At 39.7% G+C, this 18,719-nt stretch overlaps 1 protein-coding gene across 2 annotated transcripts in view; it reads right to left on the bottom strand.

Annotated features, from left to right (window-relative positions):
* Positions 1 to 18,719, bottom strand: part of cdc14ab (cell division cycle 14Ab) — a 128,828-nt gene that overhangs the window by 32,217 nt on the left and 77,892 nt on the right. For both annotated transcript variants that reach the window (XM_067230676.1, XM_067230675.1), the window contains exons 8-10: positions 16,731 to 16,818; positions 14,119 to 14,349; positions 11,709 to 11,847 (exon numbers count right to left, since the gene is read on the bottom strand). In XM_067230676.1, the coding sequence (XP_067086777.1) occupies positions 11,709 to 11,847; positions 14,119 to 14,349; positions 16,731 to 16,818 (458 nt within the window). The remainder of the gene's footprint in view (positions 1 to 11,708; positions 11,848 to 14,118; positions 14,350 to 16,730; positions 16,819 to 18,719) is intronic.

Below are 18,719 nucleotides of genomic sequence, written 5' to 3' on the forward strand. Positions count from 1 at the left end.
AGTTAGCTAAATAGTTGGGTTGTTGTGTTAGACACAACTAAACTTGAAATGCATTTGGAACTAGAGAGGGTACAATTTCTGGGGAAATTGTAGGGTGTGCTTGCTTGCGTCGGTTGCACAGGGGTCCGTTTTTGAATGACATTTTTACAACTGATATTTCTGTATATTTTATATAAAAATGAATACTTATTATTTATAAAGATTACATAGATTTAAAAGCATTTTTTTTGCTGCTCATTTACAACTGAAAATACGAGTGAAGTGTAGAATGAAATAGATGTCTTCTCATTTCCCCTGCAAGAGGCAGCCTCAACGTTGAATCAAAAGGAATAAATTTGGCAGACCGGTGTAAAAATTGACCTAATCTCTATGACTTAAACGTCATCTTAAGTTTTTCCCTTCTCATGATATTTTCAGGCATTTAGCCTACTCATTGCATTCATTCATTAATAAAGAACCCCCTTTGGAGATTATTCTACGACGTTACCCGGCAGTAGAAGATGGAATCGCGATTCAAACAGTACCATCTGCTAACTGAAAATATGCCCCCCAAAACGTAAATAAGCTTGACATTTATTTAGTGGAAAATCGCTCATTCATAAAAAGCTCACTGGTAGCGATCATTGTCAGTAATAACGCAAAATGCGATATAGCCCTGTGTGGAGAAGCTGCCCCGGTAAATTGTACAGTACAGTAGACTACTGCGGTGTTCGTCTTGGTAGCGATTGCGTTGGTTGAATTGGATTTAACGTTCCGTTGTACGGTTTAGGCTGAAATTAATTATTTTCATGAACAGATTGACAACGTTTAGGCTGTGGCAATGAAGTTCAGGTTAGTAGTTAGATAGACTTTTGATTTAAGTAAGGGGAGTGCCGAACATTTTCTGTCGCCGTTTGACTTCCTAAACAGCTGTGTACTGTAGCTAGATGTTTTTGTGTGTCTCGCGTAAGCTACAGCGTTGCAGTGAGCTACACTGGTTTGAAACCACAGGTAATGGCAATTTCACCAACAAATCGTTTACTAATGTCAGAATAAATCCTACAACGAAAATGTATATGTGAGGAATGTTTATTTTAACGATTGAAAACAGATACATCATAGACCACTGTAGTATGTGTTGCCCGGGCAACACAGGCTAATGTCATGATGCTAATATTTCAGTGAAATAGTAGACTACTGTTTCCGAAAGTAGATGTACTTCCTTAATAATATCAGCTTATATTGTACATTTCACATCACAATTGTGTGTCATATCACAAAGTAAAATGAGTAAATATTTATCACCCTGGCCTCTTTGCTTGTGGCGTTTCTGCAGCTGCCTTGCAGTAAAGCTATACTTAGCCTAGCTATCCCCCAAGTTAACAGATGCGAAACGAATGTTCTGCCAAAGGTAGTCACGCGTGTTTTCGTGACGTTAGTGACGTAGTGACGTTAGTAACGTCAGTGACTGTGGCTAGCAAATTAGCCACCGTTAGCTTCACTTTTCACCACAAAAACTTAACTTAAGCCCAAACCATTCCAATAGAAGCAACTCAATCGCTACCAAGACGAACCTTTTGACACCTACGTTGTCTATGTAGGCCATATATTGACTGAGTTTTAGGGGGGCAAAAAGAATAATAATAATATGTGAGAGAACAAAGGTTGTGCCCTTGCCGAAGGCAAAGCACACCCAATTAAATGATTTGGAAATCCCTTTACACTGATATTCAACTGAATGTAAAACAAAGACAATGTGTGAGGCTTGTGTTAAGACTGGTTTTTCACTAATTTGGTCCCTTGTTTTTATTTACGTTTTTCACAGCATCCCAACTTTTTTGGAATTGAGGTTGTAATAAGTAAAAATAAATTTTGAATAGTTAGCAGTTGTTTAAGAGAGAGAGGGGTTAGCTAGTTTACAGTAATAATATCACAGTCATCACATATATAAAAACCTTGCGTTTTTTTGTGGCAGAAATATGGCAGCGGGTGCTGTATATGGTATATATGGACACAAACTGCAAGTGCACAACACTTGCAGTTTGTGTCCATATCTTTCCTTTTCTTTAGCTAAGAGGTGATCCAAAGAAACATGGGAGGGTAAATGTGCCGGCTTTTGCTGCGTCTCAACGGTGTGAGCCGCCATAGCCAGCAGCTTTCTGCCCTCCAGGTCACCGCGGATGTTACGTGACTGAAAACTATGAATACACGGACCGTGCACTGTCAATAGATAAAGAACAATAACTGGATCTATCAGACCTTTGAATGTTTATGATGTCCCTGTGTGTAAATATATGCTACTGACAATCTGACCCGCTAACCCAAAACTCCCTTTGCAGGGTCGGTACACTACTTTTGACTGGAGACAACAAAGTGATCATTGCCAGCCGACAATATGTTGATAATGTCCGGTTATGCACTTAAAGACCAAATTCAGTCTAACCCGCAACTTTTGTAAAATCCTTTATAATAAATTACATTTTGCTGAATGATTGAAGGACCAGACAACAAACGTTCTAATTAAAACGGGGTGTCAGATGGCTGAGCGGTTAGGGAATCAGGCTACCAATCAGAAGGTTGCTGGTTCGATTCCCGGCCGTGCAAAATGAAGTTGTGTTCCTGGGCAAGGCACTTCACCCTACCTGCCTCGGGGAATGTCCCTGTACTTACTGTAAGTCACTCTGGATAAGAGTGTCTGCTAAATAACTGAATGTAAATAATCACCGACTAACACGGAGGTCAAGGTCATTTTCCGACCTTGCCTTTAGCTCCGTGCAAGAAGCGCCATCTAGCAACCATTACGTGACAGTAACAACATCCCTGTCTGTAGAGTCACGGGTCAATTTGACCCCTAATGGCGCTATAAGTAGGGGAAAATGTCTCGGCGCTTCGAATGTGAAGGACTGAAACTGAACATTTCAGTTGACATGGAAAAATTACAGCAATTGGATGAAGTTTAAGCAGTCAGTTGGATGGTTTGGAAAGCAAGCCAGACACTTTGGACACTGTGTTGCTGCTGACAGTAGCGGGTTCACAAGCCACTGAAGTATTTAATGCGTTCATCTTTGAAGATATGGATGACAATGGAAAGTATTTAGCAAGTTTGAAGTTGAAAGAAAATTAACTGTATGACAGGTGTGTGTTGCGATCACACATGCAACAGCAAGGAGACTTGAAAGCACAAACGTGCTTTCAAGCACAAGAATGTGTTTTGTACAACACTGTTTGGTCACTGATTTAATGATGGATAATACTGTAAAGATATGTATGCAAGGAGCTTGCCAACAGATTTTCATTAAGACAGATGCCACCACTTTAAATAACAATGCTGTTGTAGTTGTTAATAGATAGGTGTGAATGTGAATTTCACAAATTTTGGACTCAAGTTTTTTGGTTTCATTCCATTATACTTTACTACTTTTACCATCTTCCCAAACTAATGCGAGTTTCTGTTCAAATTGTATCAAACATGAGTATCTCTTTACCCATATTTTAGGGTAAGAGAAGATACTGAATCAATTGTGCAACAGTAAAGACTGCTCAATTGCAAGTTGCAGCAATAGTGCAACAGTTTCCAGATGCATTTAAAGGCAGTGGTCCACTGAGTCAAAGAACTTACAGATTGGGTCAAATCCATGGTGTGAGATTTAAATTATATTATGAGAGAACATTATCAAGCATTGTGAAAGAGTGCACCCGAGCGGTCGATTCGGTCAGAAATGAAGAATGCACGCAAGCACCGCAGGACTTCCATAAATGAAATAGGCTTTATAGGCCGTAAGGTGAACCCTGTTATCGTTTCAACCCGCTCCACATTCTGGCATCTACACAATCTTTAGCTCATAAAAAAGAACGAGTCCTGCTAAGCTACCAAAAAAAAGTTTGTTGCTGAAATTCCAGTCGATTGTCGATGCGTCTATGTTTTATGCAGAACTAGTTTCTTCAGAGTGTAATAGGATTTTGGTGGCACGGTTCGACACGTGATCGTTCTACACCAATAAGGTAGCTTTTTTTTTGTCCACATGGATGGATATGGTTGGCAAATAGAGGATGGGACCTTGCACGTCACCTGGATGACCAGAAATTCGGCCCCTGACAGTGTTTTGCATGTGATACACTGCAGCTGCAAAAGTGCCTGTGAGACAGGCAGATGTTCCTGTTTTTCGCTAGGACTGTGTTGCACAGACTTATGTCGCTATACTTTGTTTGAAAGCTTAGGTCCTCTAGAATTCAATCGTTTGATTAATTTTACAGTCAGTACATGTATTTGAGATTCCCCCGCAAAACCGACCAGCTAACATTGTTAGCAGTAGAACGTTAGCTTCTAGTTTATCTACTTGAGGCTCTAGTTTTTACATCTGGTCTCTGCTATTAGCCATAAACTGCAAATGTATGAGTGACAAATTACACAAATTATGCTGTAATAATAAATAGTAACAACTTTTTCATCGAGGGTTTTTGGTACAAGCTTTATGCAACTTACATGATATAGGGTGTGCACTAGTAATCTTCCCTCCTATCCAATGGCAATTAGAAAGACTATTAAATAATTTTAATGCTGCGTTGTTTCAAAAGCTTTACATTACATTTAGATGCACTGCAGCAGTTGTTTTGCTCACTGCCATGCCCATACATTTGGTTATAATCTTGTATCTACTAATATCATACATCGAGAATACTAAAACATACAAAAATATAACCTAGCTAGTTTATCTCTTATTACACACTTGATGTTGCAAGTGATACGAGCAGACAAAAGGAAACTTCAGTGGGTCTTTTAAATTCAGCGCCTTCAGCCAGGGACGCAGATCCTCAACTTTGGTTGGAGGTCGATGCAAAGTATGTCAGCCCACAACACTCGGACCTCTTCTTTCCATGGTCAAAACAATGATAATACAGGGTCTGATTCCGTTTTCTTCAGCTGTTATGGCAGCCACAAACTGCAGTTGACGCTGGGCATCTCTATTAGCCTTAAATTAGTAGCAGAGCCTGTTTAAGCCATTCTCTTTTAGTACCATTATAAAGCGGAAAGTATCCCAACCGGAAATGAAAATACACGGTTGGCCGCGCCCATCGTGACTTCCGGAATAAGGTGAATAGGCTACCTATGTTACTATTATAATGATGATGAGTGTTGCTTACTATTACTATCTTATTGTTAATGCCATCGTTGTGGTGTTAACTGACAAAGTTCTAACAATATAACGACCATAACAATATTGTGGTTATCAGTTCCGGGAGTACAACGGTACTTAGGAATGGTTCGCTTGACCCGATGTTAGTTTCCTCAAGGATCACAATGATTCTTGCTTAGAGACTTGTTGCTCTTGTGGTTAGTGGTAACTGTTTTAAATTTTTGTTCTCGCTGTGATATATTGTTTTTATTACTGTTGCTTGCTTTTTTCCACAGGTACACTTGCACTTATAGCGGTTCATGTTGTTTAATTGTAACTTGTTTAACTACATGCTCTTATGGTTCTTCCCTTTGGCACTTACTTTGGTTGTTCACAATGTGTGCTTCATGTTTTGGCTATTCGCGATGTTTTTTGGCTATCTTGTTGTTATGATCAGTGACCTATGCACTTTGTAAAGCTCTCTCTTGGAAGTCGCTTTGGATAAAAGCGTCTGCTAAATGAATAAATGTAAATGTATCAGACATGATTTATTAATCTTCGTCTTTGCTCCATAATAACATGTCAACAAACTAATGACGCCGTAACATGCCACGATATTATAACTAATTATATTAGGCTATAATTGGGTGTGCTCAAGCCTTCGGCGAGAGCACAACCTTTGTTCTCTCACATATATATTATTATTATTATTATTATTTTTATTATTTTTGCCCCCCTAAAACTTAGTCAATATTTGGCCTACATAGACAACGTAGGTGTCAAACGTTTCGTCTTGGTAGCGATTGAGTTGCTTCTATTGGAATTTACGTTCCGTTGCATGGTTTGAGCTGAAGTTAAGTTTTTGTGGTGAAAAGTGAAGCTAACGGTGGCTAATTTGCTAGCCACAGTCACTGACGTTACTAACGTCACTACGTCACTAACGTCACGAAAACACGCGTGACTACCTTTGGCAGAACATTCGTTTCGCATCTGTTAACCTGGGGGATAGCTAGGCTAACTATAGCTTTACTGCAAGGCAGCTGCAGAAACGCCACAAGCAAAGAGGCCAGGGTGATAACTATTTACTCATTTTACTTTGTGATATGACACACAATTGTCATGTGTAATGTACAGTATAAGCTGATATTATTAAGGAAGTACATCTACTTTCGGAAACAGTAGTCTACTATTTCACTGAAGTATTAGCATCATGACATTAGCCTGTGTTGCCCGGGCAACACATACTACAGTGGTCTATGATGCATCTGTTTTCAATCGTTAAAATAAACATTCCTCACAAATACATTTTCCTTGTAGGATTTATTATGACATTACATTACAAGTAAACGATTTGTGGGTGAAATTATCATTACCTGTGGTTTCAAACCAGTGTAGCACACTGCAACGCTGTAGCCTACGCGAGACACTACAAAAACATCTACACAGCTGTAGGAAGTCAAACGGCGACAGAACATGTTCGGCACTCCCCTTATATAGCATTTTGCGTTGTTACTGACAATGATCGCTACCAGTGAGCTTTTTATGAAAGCGATTTTCCACTAAATAAATGTCAAGCTTATTTACGTTTTTGGGGGCATATTTTCAGTTAGCAGATGGTACTGTTTGAATCGCGATTCCATCTTCTACTGCCGGTAACGTCGTACAATAATGTTCAAAGGGGGTTCTTTATTCATGAATGAATGCAATATGAGTAGGCTAAATTCCTTGAAATATCAACAAAAAAAAAGGACGTTTAAGTCATAGAGATTAGGTCAATTTTTACACTGGTCTGCCAAATTTATTCGTTTTGATTCAAAGATGAGGCTGCATCTTGCAGGTGAAATTAGAAGACATCTATTTCATTCTACACTTCACTCGTATTTTCAGTTGTAAATGAGCAGCAAAAAAAAAATGCTTTTAAATCTATGTAATCTTTATAAATAATAAGTATGCATTTTTATATAAAATATACAGAAATATCAGTTGTAAAAATGTCATTCAAAAACGGACCCCTGTGCAACCGACGCAAGCAAGCACACCCTACAATTTCCCCAGAAATTGTATCCTCTCTAGTTACATTTGTCAAGCCATGAGCATAATATGCGTTCATTACAAAATGGTTAAATCTGCTTTAAAATAACGGAAATAAACTCTACAAACAACCGTCATGTATGTCTGCAACCATTTGTAAAACTACTACGCAGTCATGCAGACATACATGACGTAGTCATGTATGTCTGCTACAATAAAGGCAGGCAACTGTAGATTATCAAGTCCTTTCTCCTTGTCCTCATTCAGCTCAGGTAAGTCAGCGATTTGCTGATGTTCCCTTTTGTGCTCGTCCCCTGTTCGTATCCGCGAGCACGTTTCCAGGTAACTTTCTTGACGTAAGCAAATAAATGGGGTGCTAGTTTACCCATTTCGTATTGGTTTCAAACTTAGCAGAAAAATGATTCTATGAAAAAGCTAGTAGTATGAGCCAGGTTCGAGAATCAAACTAAAATTATTGGGGGACATCGTTTTGTAAATGTTGACTGGAGTTAATAGAATATAAACGACCGGAAGAGCCGGGTGCCTAACCGTAAATGCAATACCACCTACATCCACCGTTGCTTCAAGCCGAGGGGCGAGGGTCTGTGAACATAAGGTCGGAACAGCACCTCTTTTCAGCAACAGCTTCATATCAAATCCTGCTTTACATTGTCCCAGGTTTTCAAAACTGTCCTCGGTGAAATGGTTCGAGCAAATGTGTAATTGAGGGTCGAACTGCACAGGGATCTTCTCATCGACAAACATCACAGCCCGTCGAGTGTTTGGTTCCTTAGGAAGACTCTGAAAAGTGTCAGCATTCCCTGTACAGCCTGGAACACTGCATTTACCACCGTAGTCCATTTTCAATATCCTTGAAAACTTTCTTCTTTGTAATTCTGAGGAAGTACACAGAGCAGCACACAGCAAATTTGGGGGCGTGACCAAGGTACAGACCAGAGCCAAAACAGGTGGTCAGTTCGGTGGCTTCGGTGGCTTTTTCAAAACCTACAGTTTTAATTGTAAGATTTGCATAGGAAAGAGGTGTCAATGGACTTTGAGGTTCACTGTATGTCCATTTTACCCACTGAACTGTCGTTATTCAATGTGACAAGGTAAATTCGGTTCTGCAATCAAGGAGTCCTTTAAATTAGCTGTCTGTACAGATCTTGGGACAAAGGCACTTTTTTTTCTAAAACCGGGCTATACGCCGTTTCGAAATATAAGCCATACAACCACAAGAAAACGGGGGTACAAGCCTCGATTTTATTTCTGAAAAATACAGTAAGGAACATTACATCTATCAAATCCTTCTCCAAATCCATAAAACATTGGTTATTGACTAATCAAATATGCAGCCATAATCCTGGATATTGTGTTTATCTTTGTCGTAATAGTATCGTCTCTGTGTGCTTCTGTGTGGTTGTTATGTTCTAATGTGTGTCTATCCACTTTTACTTGTGTCTACTGTATTGCGTTATGTTTTTCTCATGCCATTAACCGGCCAGCTGTCATGGTCTGGAATAGTGGCTGTGTCATTTTACTTGTCTATGTGTTTCTTGTTTTATGCTGTTGTTATGGTTGTAACTTTTGTTTGTTTTGAGCAATCAACCTGCTAGGGACTGCAGATGAAAATGAGCCTGTATGGCTAAATCTGGCACTTTACATGTTGAACTGTGCTCATGTTGATTAATGTGCATTGTCCCTTTAAATACAGAAATTCAATGATTCTGTAATGGAAGTCCTCCAGAGGCCTGTTCCATAAAGCGAGTTTACCGAATAAGCCAGATTTATGTCAGTTAGTCGGACTCATTTCTAGTTCATTCGGTTCCATAAAGCTAGCTCAACGTAGTTCGAACTCGGTTACTATGGCAACCTAGGCTGCGAAACTAGTCTGGTCCGGGCAGGCTAACTGTCAGGCTTAGCGTGACTTGGTGCTTAACCAATACCTTCCTGTAACACTGACCCAACAGGAAAACGATGATTTACCACGGATATTCTCATTTTCTTATTCTCATCAGTTCAATATGTTCAACATTGATAGCAAATCAACTTTAATAGCCTACATAGGCTACAACATTTAGCCTAATGCATTAAACGATGATGAACAATGATTTGATACGCCACGTTAAACGTAGCCTATGGCTTGCCTAGTTTGTGATTTCAAATGTTTAGGCATCAGGCATAGGCCTATCTCAATCTAAATTATCTGAGTATAAATAGCATAGCTGTATAGTTGTTAACAGTAGTATACAATTGCAAAACAAACCTAAATCCATAGGCTAACTTACATCTATATTCTCAATTTTCCCGACACAACCATGTTAAAAAGTTAGGCTACTGGGTAATGTATTGATTAATAGTAGGCTATTTATTTAAAACAATGTCAAAAAAGTAAATTTACATGTGTTTAGAGGGTGTCTGTTTTTTAATCAACAAAGTAACTAAAGGTCTAAAAAAGGACCTCAACCTACGTAGCGTTCACGTCAATCATGGCGTGTCGTTTCATTTTGATGACGTGGTGGATGAGGGAGCTGTCATAGTACAAGGCTTAAAGGGAACGTTCTTTCTGGAAGAAGTCACGTGGTTGTGTGCATTGCTTTTGACGTGGTGGATTGTATGATCCATGTTTTACCTCTCTGGCTGCTTAAGAATAGGGTGCACGCGCAATTAGCTTGATTACCTAAATCTGACTTGAATTAGTTGGACTGCGTGAGCTGAAATTGGCCTTTATGGAACCGCTTTAGCCCCGCTTGACTTGTTAAGCTAATTCAAGTCTGGTTTGGGACTTTAAGTCCAACTTATTTGAGCGGCCTTTATGGAACAGGCCCCAGAACTCATTGTCTGTGAACACAGTTTGCCATGCCATCCACAAATGCAGGTTAAAGCTCTATCATGCAAAGAAGAAGCCAAATGTGAACATGATCCAGAAACACTGCCATCTTCTCTGGGCTCAAGCTTATTTAAAATGGACTGAGGCAAAGTGGAAAAACTGTGGTCAGACAAATTTAAATTAGAAATTATTTTTGGAAACCATTGACGCTGCGTCCTCCAGACTAAAGAGGAGAGAGACCATCCGTCTTGTTATCAGTGCTCAGTTCAAAAGCCTGCATCTCTGATGGTATGGAGGGTGCATTAGAGCTTGCACATCTGGAAATGCACCATCAATGCTGAAAGGTATATACAGGTTTTGGAGCAACATCTGCTTCCATCCAGATAACATCTTTTTCAGGGAAGGCCTTTCATATTTCAGGAAGACAATGTTAAACCACATCCTGCATCTGTTACAACAGCATGGCTTCGTAGTAGAAGAGTCTGGGTGCGGAACTGGCCTGCCTGCAGTCCAGACCTTTCACCAGTTAAAAACATTTGGTGGATCATAAAACAAAAAATATGACAAAGAAGACCCAGGACCATTGAGCAGCAAGAATCCTGTATCAGACACAAATCTCCAGCAACTGGTCTCCTCAGTTCCCAGACATATACAGACTTGTTAAAAGAAGAGGAAATGCTACACAGTGGTGAACATGGACTTGTCCCTACCTTTGTGAGGCGTGTTGCTGCCATCAAATACAAAATTACTGTATTTTTTCCTTAACAATTTTACATTTCATCAGTTTAAACATTTGATGTTTTCTATGTTCTATAGTGAATATGGGTTTATGTGATTTGAAAATCATTGTATTCTGTTTTTTATTTTACACAACATCACACCTTTTGCGGAATTGTGGTTGTAATTTAAGGTTTCACCAAGCCTCCACATTAGTAACTTCCTATCTAAATTACTTATTGCTTCCTGAATTGAAGGCTCTAAATTCCCCCCAGGAGGTTTTCATGACACTTGTCAGAATGAAGTTATAATGACTACCTAGATACTTTGCCTACTGAACATTTCATTTGCCAATGGGAGAATATTTGCCACACATACTAGTAAACATTTATGTTTTGCATTTTGTTGATGAGAAAACGTCATGTTAATGAGTTATCCACATAATTTTGTTTTCATCATCACTAAATGCATGAAAAAACTATAGAGCCATCAAGATGGTTGATTTGTCTGAGCTGGTATACTAACTGACCACTACATAAATTCCATGCACCAAACACATGTAAAAGTGTGTGGCGTAAACCATCTCTTGGATCTTAACAGCACAACAAACATACAGTACAAGCTTTGCTGCAAGTTTTGCTTTAGATTGTCATGGATGAGACAACGTTTTGATTTTGTAATAATCAGCTAAATAACAGTGTTCTAAAGGCAATCATATTATTAAATCGCCAAATGGTTTGCTAGCGAGAGATAACCGACAGCAATGGCTCCAGGTTTTCTAACTAGCAAGCAGGTTCATCTGTCTTTTCATTTCATTTTCAAAAATATATAATTAGAAACCCTAGTGCAGCCACGTAAACTTGATGACATATGTATGATCTTTTGCATACAAATAATCATTTGCTCGTATTGAAGCCAATAATCACACCGGTCTAACCTTCAAAGACCATTCAGGACATTTAATACACATTAACACAATCCATAATGTATATGAAGGAATCTAGCTAGAGGTCCAAGACCCTCTACGGAGTACTTACTCTTCTAGAAAGTGCTGCTGTGGCCCAATAACGGAGCCTGGACGGCAGATTCTGATCCAGCCAATGGCCTCCGCAGCCATGAAACGATAGTGCTTCATCAGGTAACAACCAATCAGAGTTCCTGTTCGTCCAAGGCCCGCTGATCATGTTGGAGGGAGCAGCAGAGAAAGAAAGAAAACACTGAAAACAGGTTCCAAAAAACGTAATAATAATTTCAGAATGGAACAGAGAACATGGGAGACAGGATAAAACTAGAGAGGGTACAACTTCTGGGGAAATTGTAGGGTGTGCTTGCTTGCGTCGGTTGCACAGGGGTCCGTTTTTGTATGACATTTTTACAACTGATTTCTGTATATTTGATATGAAAATGCATACTTATTATTTATAAAGATTAAATAGATTTAAAAGCATTTTTTTTGCTGCTCATTTACAACTGAAAATACGAGTGAAGTGTAGAATGAAATAGATGTCTTCTCATTTCCCCTGCAAGAGGCAGCCTCATCGTTGAATCAAAACGAATAAATTTGGCAGACCGGTGTAAAAATGGACCTAATCTCTATGACTTAAACGTCATTTTAAGTTTTTCCCTTCTCGTGATATTTTCAGGCATGTAGCCTACTCATTGCATTCATTCATTAATAAAGAACCCCCTTTGAAGATTATTCTACGACGTTACCCGGCAGTAGAAGATGGAATCGCGATTCAGACAGTCCCATCTGCTAACTGAAAATATGCCCCCCAAAACGTAAATAAGCTTGACATTTATTTAGTGGAAAATCGCTCATTCATAAAAAGCTCACTGGTAGCGTTCATTGTCAGTAACAACGCAAAATGCGATATAGCCCTGTGTGGAGAAGCTGCCCCGGTAAATTGTACTACTACGGTACAGTACTAGTAGACTACTGCTGTGTTCGTCTTGGTAGCGATTGCGTTGGTTGAATTGGATTTAACGTTCCGTTGTACGGTTTAGGCTGAAATTAATTATTTTCATGAACAGATTGACAACGTTTAGGCTGTGGCAATGAAGTTCAGGTTAGTAGTTAGATAGACTTTTGATTTAAGTAAGGGGAGTGCCGAACATGTTCTGTCGCCGTTTGACTTCCTACAGCTGTGTAGATGTTTTTGTAGTGTCTCGCGTAGGCTACAGCGTTGCAGTGAGCAACACTGGTTTGAAACCACAGGTAATGATAATTTCACCCACAAATCGTTTACTTGTAATGTAATGTCATAATAAATCCTACAACGAAAATGTATTTGTGAGGAATGTTTATTTTAAAGATTGAAAACAGATGCATCATAGACCACTGTAGTATGTGTTGCCCAGGCAACAGAGGCTAATGTCATGATGCTAATGCTTCAGTGAAATAGTAGACTACTGTTTCCAAAAGTAGATGTGGGCCTACTTCCTTAATAATATCAGCTAATATTGTACATTACATTTCATAATTGTGTTTCACATCACAAAGTAAAATTAGTAAATAGTTATCACCCTGGCCTCTTTGCTTGTGGCGTTCCTGCAGCTGCCTTGCAGTAAAGCTATAGTTAGCCTAGCTTTCCCCCAAGTTAACAGATGTGAAACGAATGTTCTGCTACAGGTAGTCACGCGTGTTTTCGTGACGTAGTGACGTTAGTAACGTCAGTGACTGTGGCTAGCAAATTAACCACCGTTAGCTTCACTTTTCACCACAAAAACGCAATCTCTACTTAAACCATGCAACGGAACGTAAATAAAAATACAACCAACGCAATCGCTATCAAGACGAACCTTTTGACACCACCGTTGTGTATGTTGTCCAAATATTGACTGATCCTTAGGGGGGCGAAAATAAATAATAATAATAAATATATATGTGAGAGAACAAAGGTTGTGCTCTCGCCGAAGGCTTGAAACACGTTTTAGTTATATATATATATTCAGTAAATATATAAAACGTGTTTCTTTTTGATCATTGTTTAAGCATTTGGGTTTTACACAGGTAATATTAGGGGTTATCATAGTAGGCTAAAGGAATCTAAAGTTAAATTCTAGGACATTAATTAATTAGAGATATCTTTCACTGAAAGAAGAATTCGGGGAGCGCACTCTAAACTAATAGAAGACATGCTAGGGGGCGCTACATGGAAAAATGACAGCACTTGGAAGTTTAAGCAGTCAGTTGGATGGATTGGAAAGCAAGCCAGACACTTTGGACACTGTGTTGCTGTTAACAGTAGCAGGTTCACAAGCCACAAGTTTTTATCGGTCACAGACACCACATTTTAATCTTAGCGGTTAACAGTTAATGGTCGTTAATGAGTGTCGATTATCAGTCAGAAAAAAACATCTAAATGAGCATCCCTAAACATGTGGTGAAACATTTAAAGAATTGGGTGAATACATCAAGGGTGCATTTGGATTAGACCGTCTTACCCTTGCAGTGGACAGCCAGAGCACCATCAGTGCTCTCACAGATTTGCAGAAAACATTGAGTGATGATGTCGCTGGGAGTGCTACCATCCACAAAGAATAGTTCATGGTGGTCAAAACCAGCATCTGTGAAACGCTTTGAGTCATAGATCTTCTTGTTAAGCCGCACCACTGTAGTCACGTTGTGTTTCCTGAAGTAGGGGAAGTAGGCCTCAGGAGCATGCAGTGGGTAACCTAGAGATTTGGCAGTAAAAAGAAAAAGGTTCTGAGGCAGTTCATCTAATATATAATATTATGATCTAGTATTTATGTTTGTGTCTGCTCAAAAGATATATATATTTTGGTCTGACAAACTGCTGCAATGTACCCCAAACTGCAATTTACCCCAAACTGCTCCAAATTCCCCTACGGCCAACTCTTTCACTCAAAAGTCAGACTCCAATGGGGGTCAGATGGCTGAGTGGTTTGGGAGTCGGGCTATTAATCAGAAGGTTGTTGGTTCGATCCCCGGCTGTGCCAAATGACGTTGTGTGTGGGCAAGGCACTTCACCCTACTTGCCTCGGGGGAATGTCCCTGTACTTACTGTAAGTCGCTCTGGATAAGAGCGTCTGCTAAATGTTATGTAAAAGTCCTCTTTTATTATTATTATTATTATTATTATTGTTATTTTTAAACTTAATGTCTACCATAATGCATGTGCATTTAACACTAGAAGCGCCAAGCAGGTGTCATTTGGCTCCGGCAAAGAGAATTTACTTTGCACTCAATCAAATCTATGAAGTGCATGAAGCTGGGAAATTAAGTCTCTGACTCCCGGTCCACCAGCAACGGATCTCCTCAGGGCTGCATTCTTTCCCTCTGCTCTTCTCCCTGTACACCAACAGCTGCACCTCCCGTCATCAGTTCATCAAACTCCTGAAGTTTCGAGTCGCAACAGCAAAGATTCTACTCAACCTAAAAGGTTCAGAGTGGTCCAGGACTGCAAAATATACCAATAAAAATTGTCTGGTTACATTCCCAAAGGTCCAAACTATCTAACCATTTGACCCAATAGGAGCTTCCATGCCCTGTCCATAGCCTTCTAAAGCCAACCAGGTGGCTACCAAAATCTGTGCGTCCTGCCTCCCCACACACACACTCTTTCTTTGGTACAAAACTGAAATTGGCTTCAGCTGGTTCACAAATGAGCTTGTTAGCCATATCCAATTAAATTCTGCAGACGCCAATAGGCAACATTAGGGGTAACTTTGGAACTTTCAAAGTATAAGTCAATCCAAATGGCTGAGTGGTTAGGGAGTCGGGCTATTAATCAGAAGGTTGTTGGTTCGATTCCCGGCCATGACAAATGACGTTGTGTCCTTGGGCAAGGCACTTCACCCTAAAGAGCGTCTGCTAAAATAAAATAAATAAATCCTGGTTAATCAGATAAAGCACTCCAATTTGTTCATGCTTCAGTTTTTGTGTTTCAGCAATACTAATGGGGGATTTAGCTATAATATACGATAGTGGGGGATTTAGCTATAATATACGATAGTTCTAAGTACCACCTTTCAGCCTAATTATTTGACCTTGGTTACCAAGGGTCCTTTTGGAGTCTCCAAAAGAAAACGCCGGGATGTACTCTTAGAAAAACGTGTAAATATGAATATATTGTGGTATTATATTTGACTTGAATTAGGTAAGGTTTCATGCTGTGGTCCAATTTTGTCTTCCAGCTAATACCTACCACCGCTAGGCCTCATCAGGCATGTGTTTTCAAAACAAAATCAAGGCGGAAATAAACCTTTCAATTTCATTGTGTTCAAGCGTCTATTACTCAGAACCATTAGGACTTACAGGGTTCCTGACAAAAGGGGAAAGAACTTCAGAGTTTCACCTTTCAAAAGAGACCACAATCCTGCATGTACTCCAATGGGGGTCAGATGGCTGAGTGGTTAGGGAGTCGGGCTATTAATCAGAAGGTTGTTGGTTCGATCCCCGGCTGTGCCAAATGATGTTGTGTCCTTGGGCAAGGCACTTCACCCTACTTGCCTCGGGGGGGAATGTCCCTGTACTTACTCCAAGTCGCTCTGGATAAGAGTGTCTGCTAAATGACTAAATGTAATGTAAATGGTTCAAGAACAGCTTTCAATTTACTTTGGGTATGCCCTTTTTAGGCGTTTTTTATTTTTTTTGGACAGGATTGAGAATAGGTTTCTTATTTGTTTACTGTATGCACCTGCCCACCAAAGTAAATTCCTTGTGTGCACGACTTGGCGATTAAACTTTATTCTGAAAATGTTTCTGATTGGTTAGATTAACAATGCAAGCGTGGTATATATTTATATAGTTACACTGGCAACTCTGTGCTGGACAATTGGTTGTATACTAATATACATAGCTAACAGACAGCTAGCTGGTTACCATTAACTTTATTTTATAAACCTTTAGCTATGGAGCTTGCTGTGCAATCTTGGTAATTTGTCAAAGGTCAGTTAGCAATGCAATTTGTCAACTTCATCCAAATTGATGTCAAGATGGATAGATATACAATATACAATTATGCATTTCTCTACTGAAATGGAAAATGTGACATTATACGGTAAATGACAAGTTAATTAAAAATGTATCTTACCATTTTGCACTTTACTTTTGGGGTGGGGTCCGCTGAAGGCCAGCAACTTTCCTGGCACTATCCAGTTGAAGTCACCATTCTCAACTCGCTAAAGTGAAAGAGAGGAAACACAGCAATTGCAAAATCATAGGCACCTTCACCTCCTGTGAAAATGTTGCTAGGTTTATTCTAACTAGTTCATTGCCCGTTGCCGGTAACTGCTACAGTGTCCGTTGGCGGTGAATGCAAGTGCAGTGCCCTCATTGGTGGCTTGTGAGATCCATGGTTCCAACACTTCAGCGCATCTCAATTCAGTTATATTTCTTTCTCGCAAGATACATGGCTTCATTGCTTAGTACAGCTCAACATGGTGGCAAACGTATTTATATATTGAGGCCATATTTGTTTCTCGCAAACACAAACCGCTCATCCAAACCACTTCACATGCAACACTGCACGTCCTTGGGTCCTGTGCAATACACCCAACTTTTCTGTTATTCAGACATTCAAAATATGTTAGCCTCCAGCGTGATTAAACACAAACTCAAAGACTCAGTTTCCCAGACATGGATTAAGCCTAATCTTAGATCAAAATCTTTTTCAAAGGAGATCTTCATTGCATTGTTCTCTTTAAGACTAGGCGTAATCCATGCCTGTTCAGAAGTCAGAAGTGTTCAGAAGTCAGGATTTACACATTTTATAGCAATGCTTACACGTACACACACACTGGATCTCATGACATTCCTATGATATGTAGAATATACAGCCTAGAATATATAAGGATACAATTACATTCTCGCATGTTTTATTTATTGTGTGCCCTGGCTTTTTTGCTTAGACCGGCCCACCACAATCGGTCGGACGGAGGGGTGGAGCCTGTTAAGAGATGTGATTGGGCCAGCCCGGTGTCAGTGTGGAAAATGAACCAACGGGCCGCTGTCCCTGCTTTATGGGCCTTTTTTTACCGGCATTTGCCCGGTATGCCAGATTACCAGTCCAGGCCTGGTTATACTGCAGTTGGTCTATAGTAGTCCGACATGATCAAAGATTCATAGTTGGCTGACAAGATAGCGTTGTCCCCAGTCAAAAGTATAAACACACAGGGACATCATACATTTACATTTTACATTTAGTCATTTAGCAGACGCTCTTATCCAGAGCGACTTACAGTAAGTACAGGGACATTCCCCCCGAGGCAAGTAGGGTGAAGTGCCTTGCCCAAGGACACAACGTCATTTGGCATGGCCGGGAATCGAACTGGCAACCTTCAGATTACTAGCCCGACTCCCTCACCGCTCAACCACCTGAATCATAAACATTCAATGGTCTAATTAGATCCAGTTATTAGTGACAAAACATACAAGTTCTTTATTTATTGTCAAGACATGGTTGAAGCAAAAAAATTGTAATTTGTTTGGAAATTCTAGGCTGTAGGCTTACTTGATGTTTGCCTATATGTTGATGCTTTGCTAATTTAACAACTTTCGGAATTGCAAGACAGGCAGTGTAGCCTATAATAGGAAGTGGATAATATAATACTGGTTGCGAATGTCTATTGTGGCTTTTTGTAGGCTATTACTGTAACATTGGGACTCCAGTTTCAAGTGTGGATGGCGTGTTATGCAAGGGCAGTAGCGCATATAAAATGAAAGTTGCATTTGATAAATCAAGTAGGTGGCCTATCTACTACAATTAGACTGACAGATCATTTAGAATGGCCGACGTTTTGTTCCCTTTACATCTATGGACTAAATAGAATAAGTGTAATCTCGGGTATCGCATTGTGCACAGGATTTCTTTTTTTGCTGGTGAACGGTGAATGCATCTTTCAGGCTGTTTGACAGGTGCGAAATTCCATCCCTCCTTCTAATGATAGATCGCACAGTGAATCAATGGATTTGGTTCCCTTCAACGTTGTCCAGCTTACTCAAATCCAGTTAGCCAACATTCCAAGCATTCCATTCTGATAGGCATACTTACAGCTCAAGAATAAATGAATTTAGCCTATTG

Source organism: Osmerus mordax, chromosome 27 (genome assembly GCF_038355195.1).
Source record: "Osmerus mordax isolate fOsmMor3 chromosome 27, fOsmMor3.pri, whole genome shotgun sequence".
In the NCBI taxonomy this organism is placed as follows: domain Eukaryota; kingdom Metazoa; phylum Chordata; class Actinopteri; order Osmeriformes; family Osmeridae; genus Osmerus; species Osmerus mordax.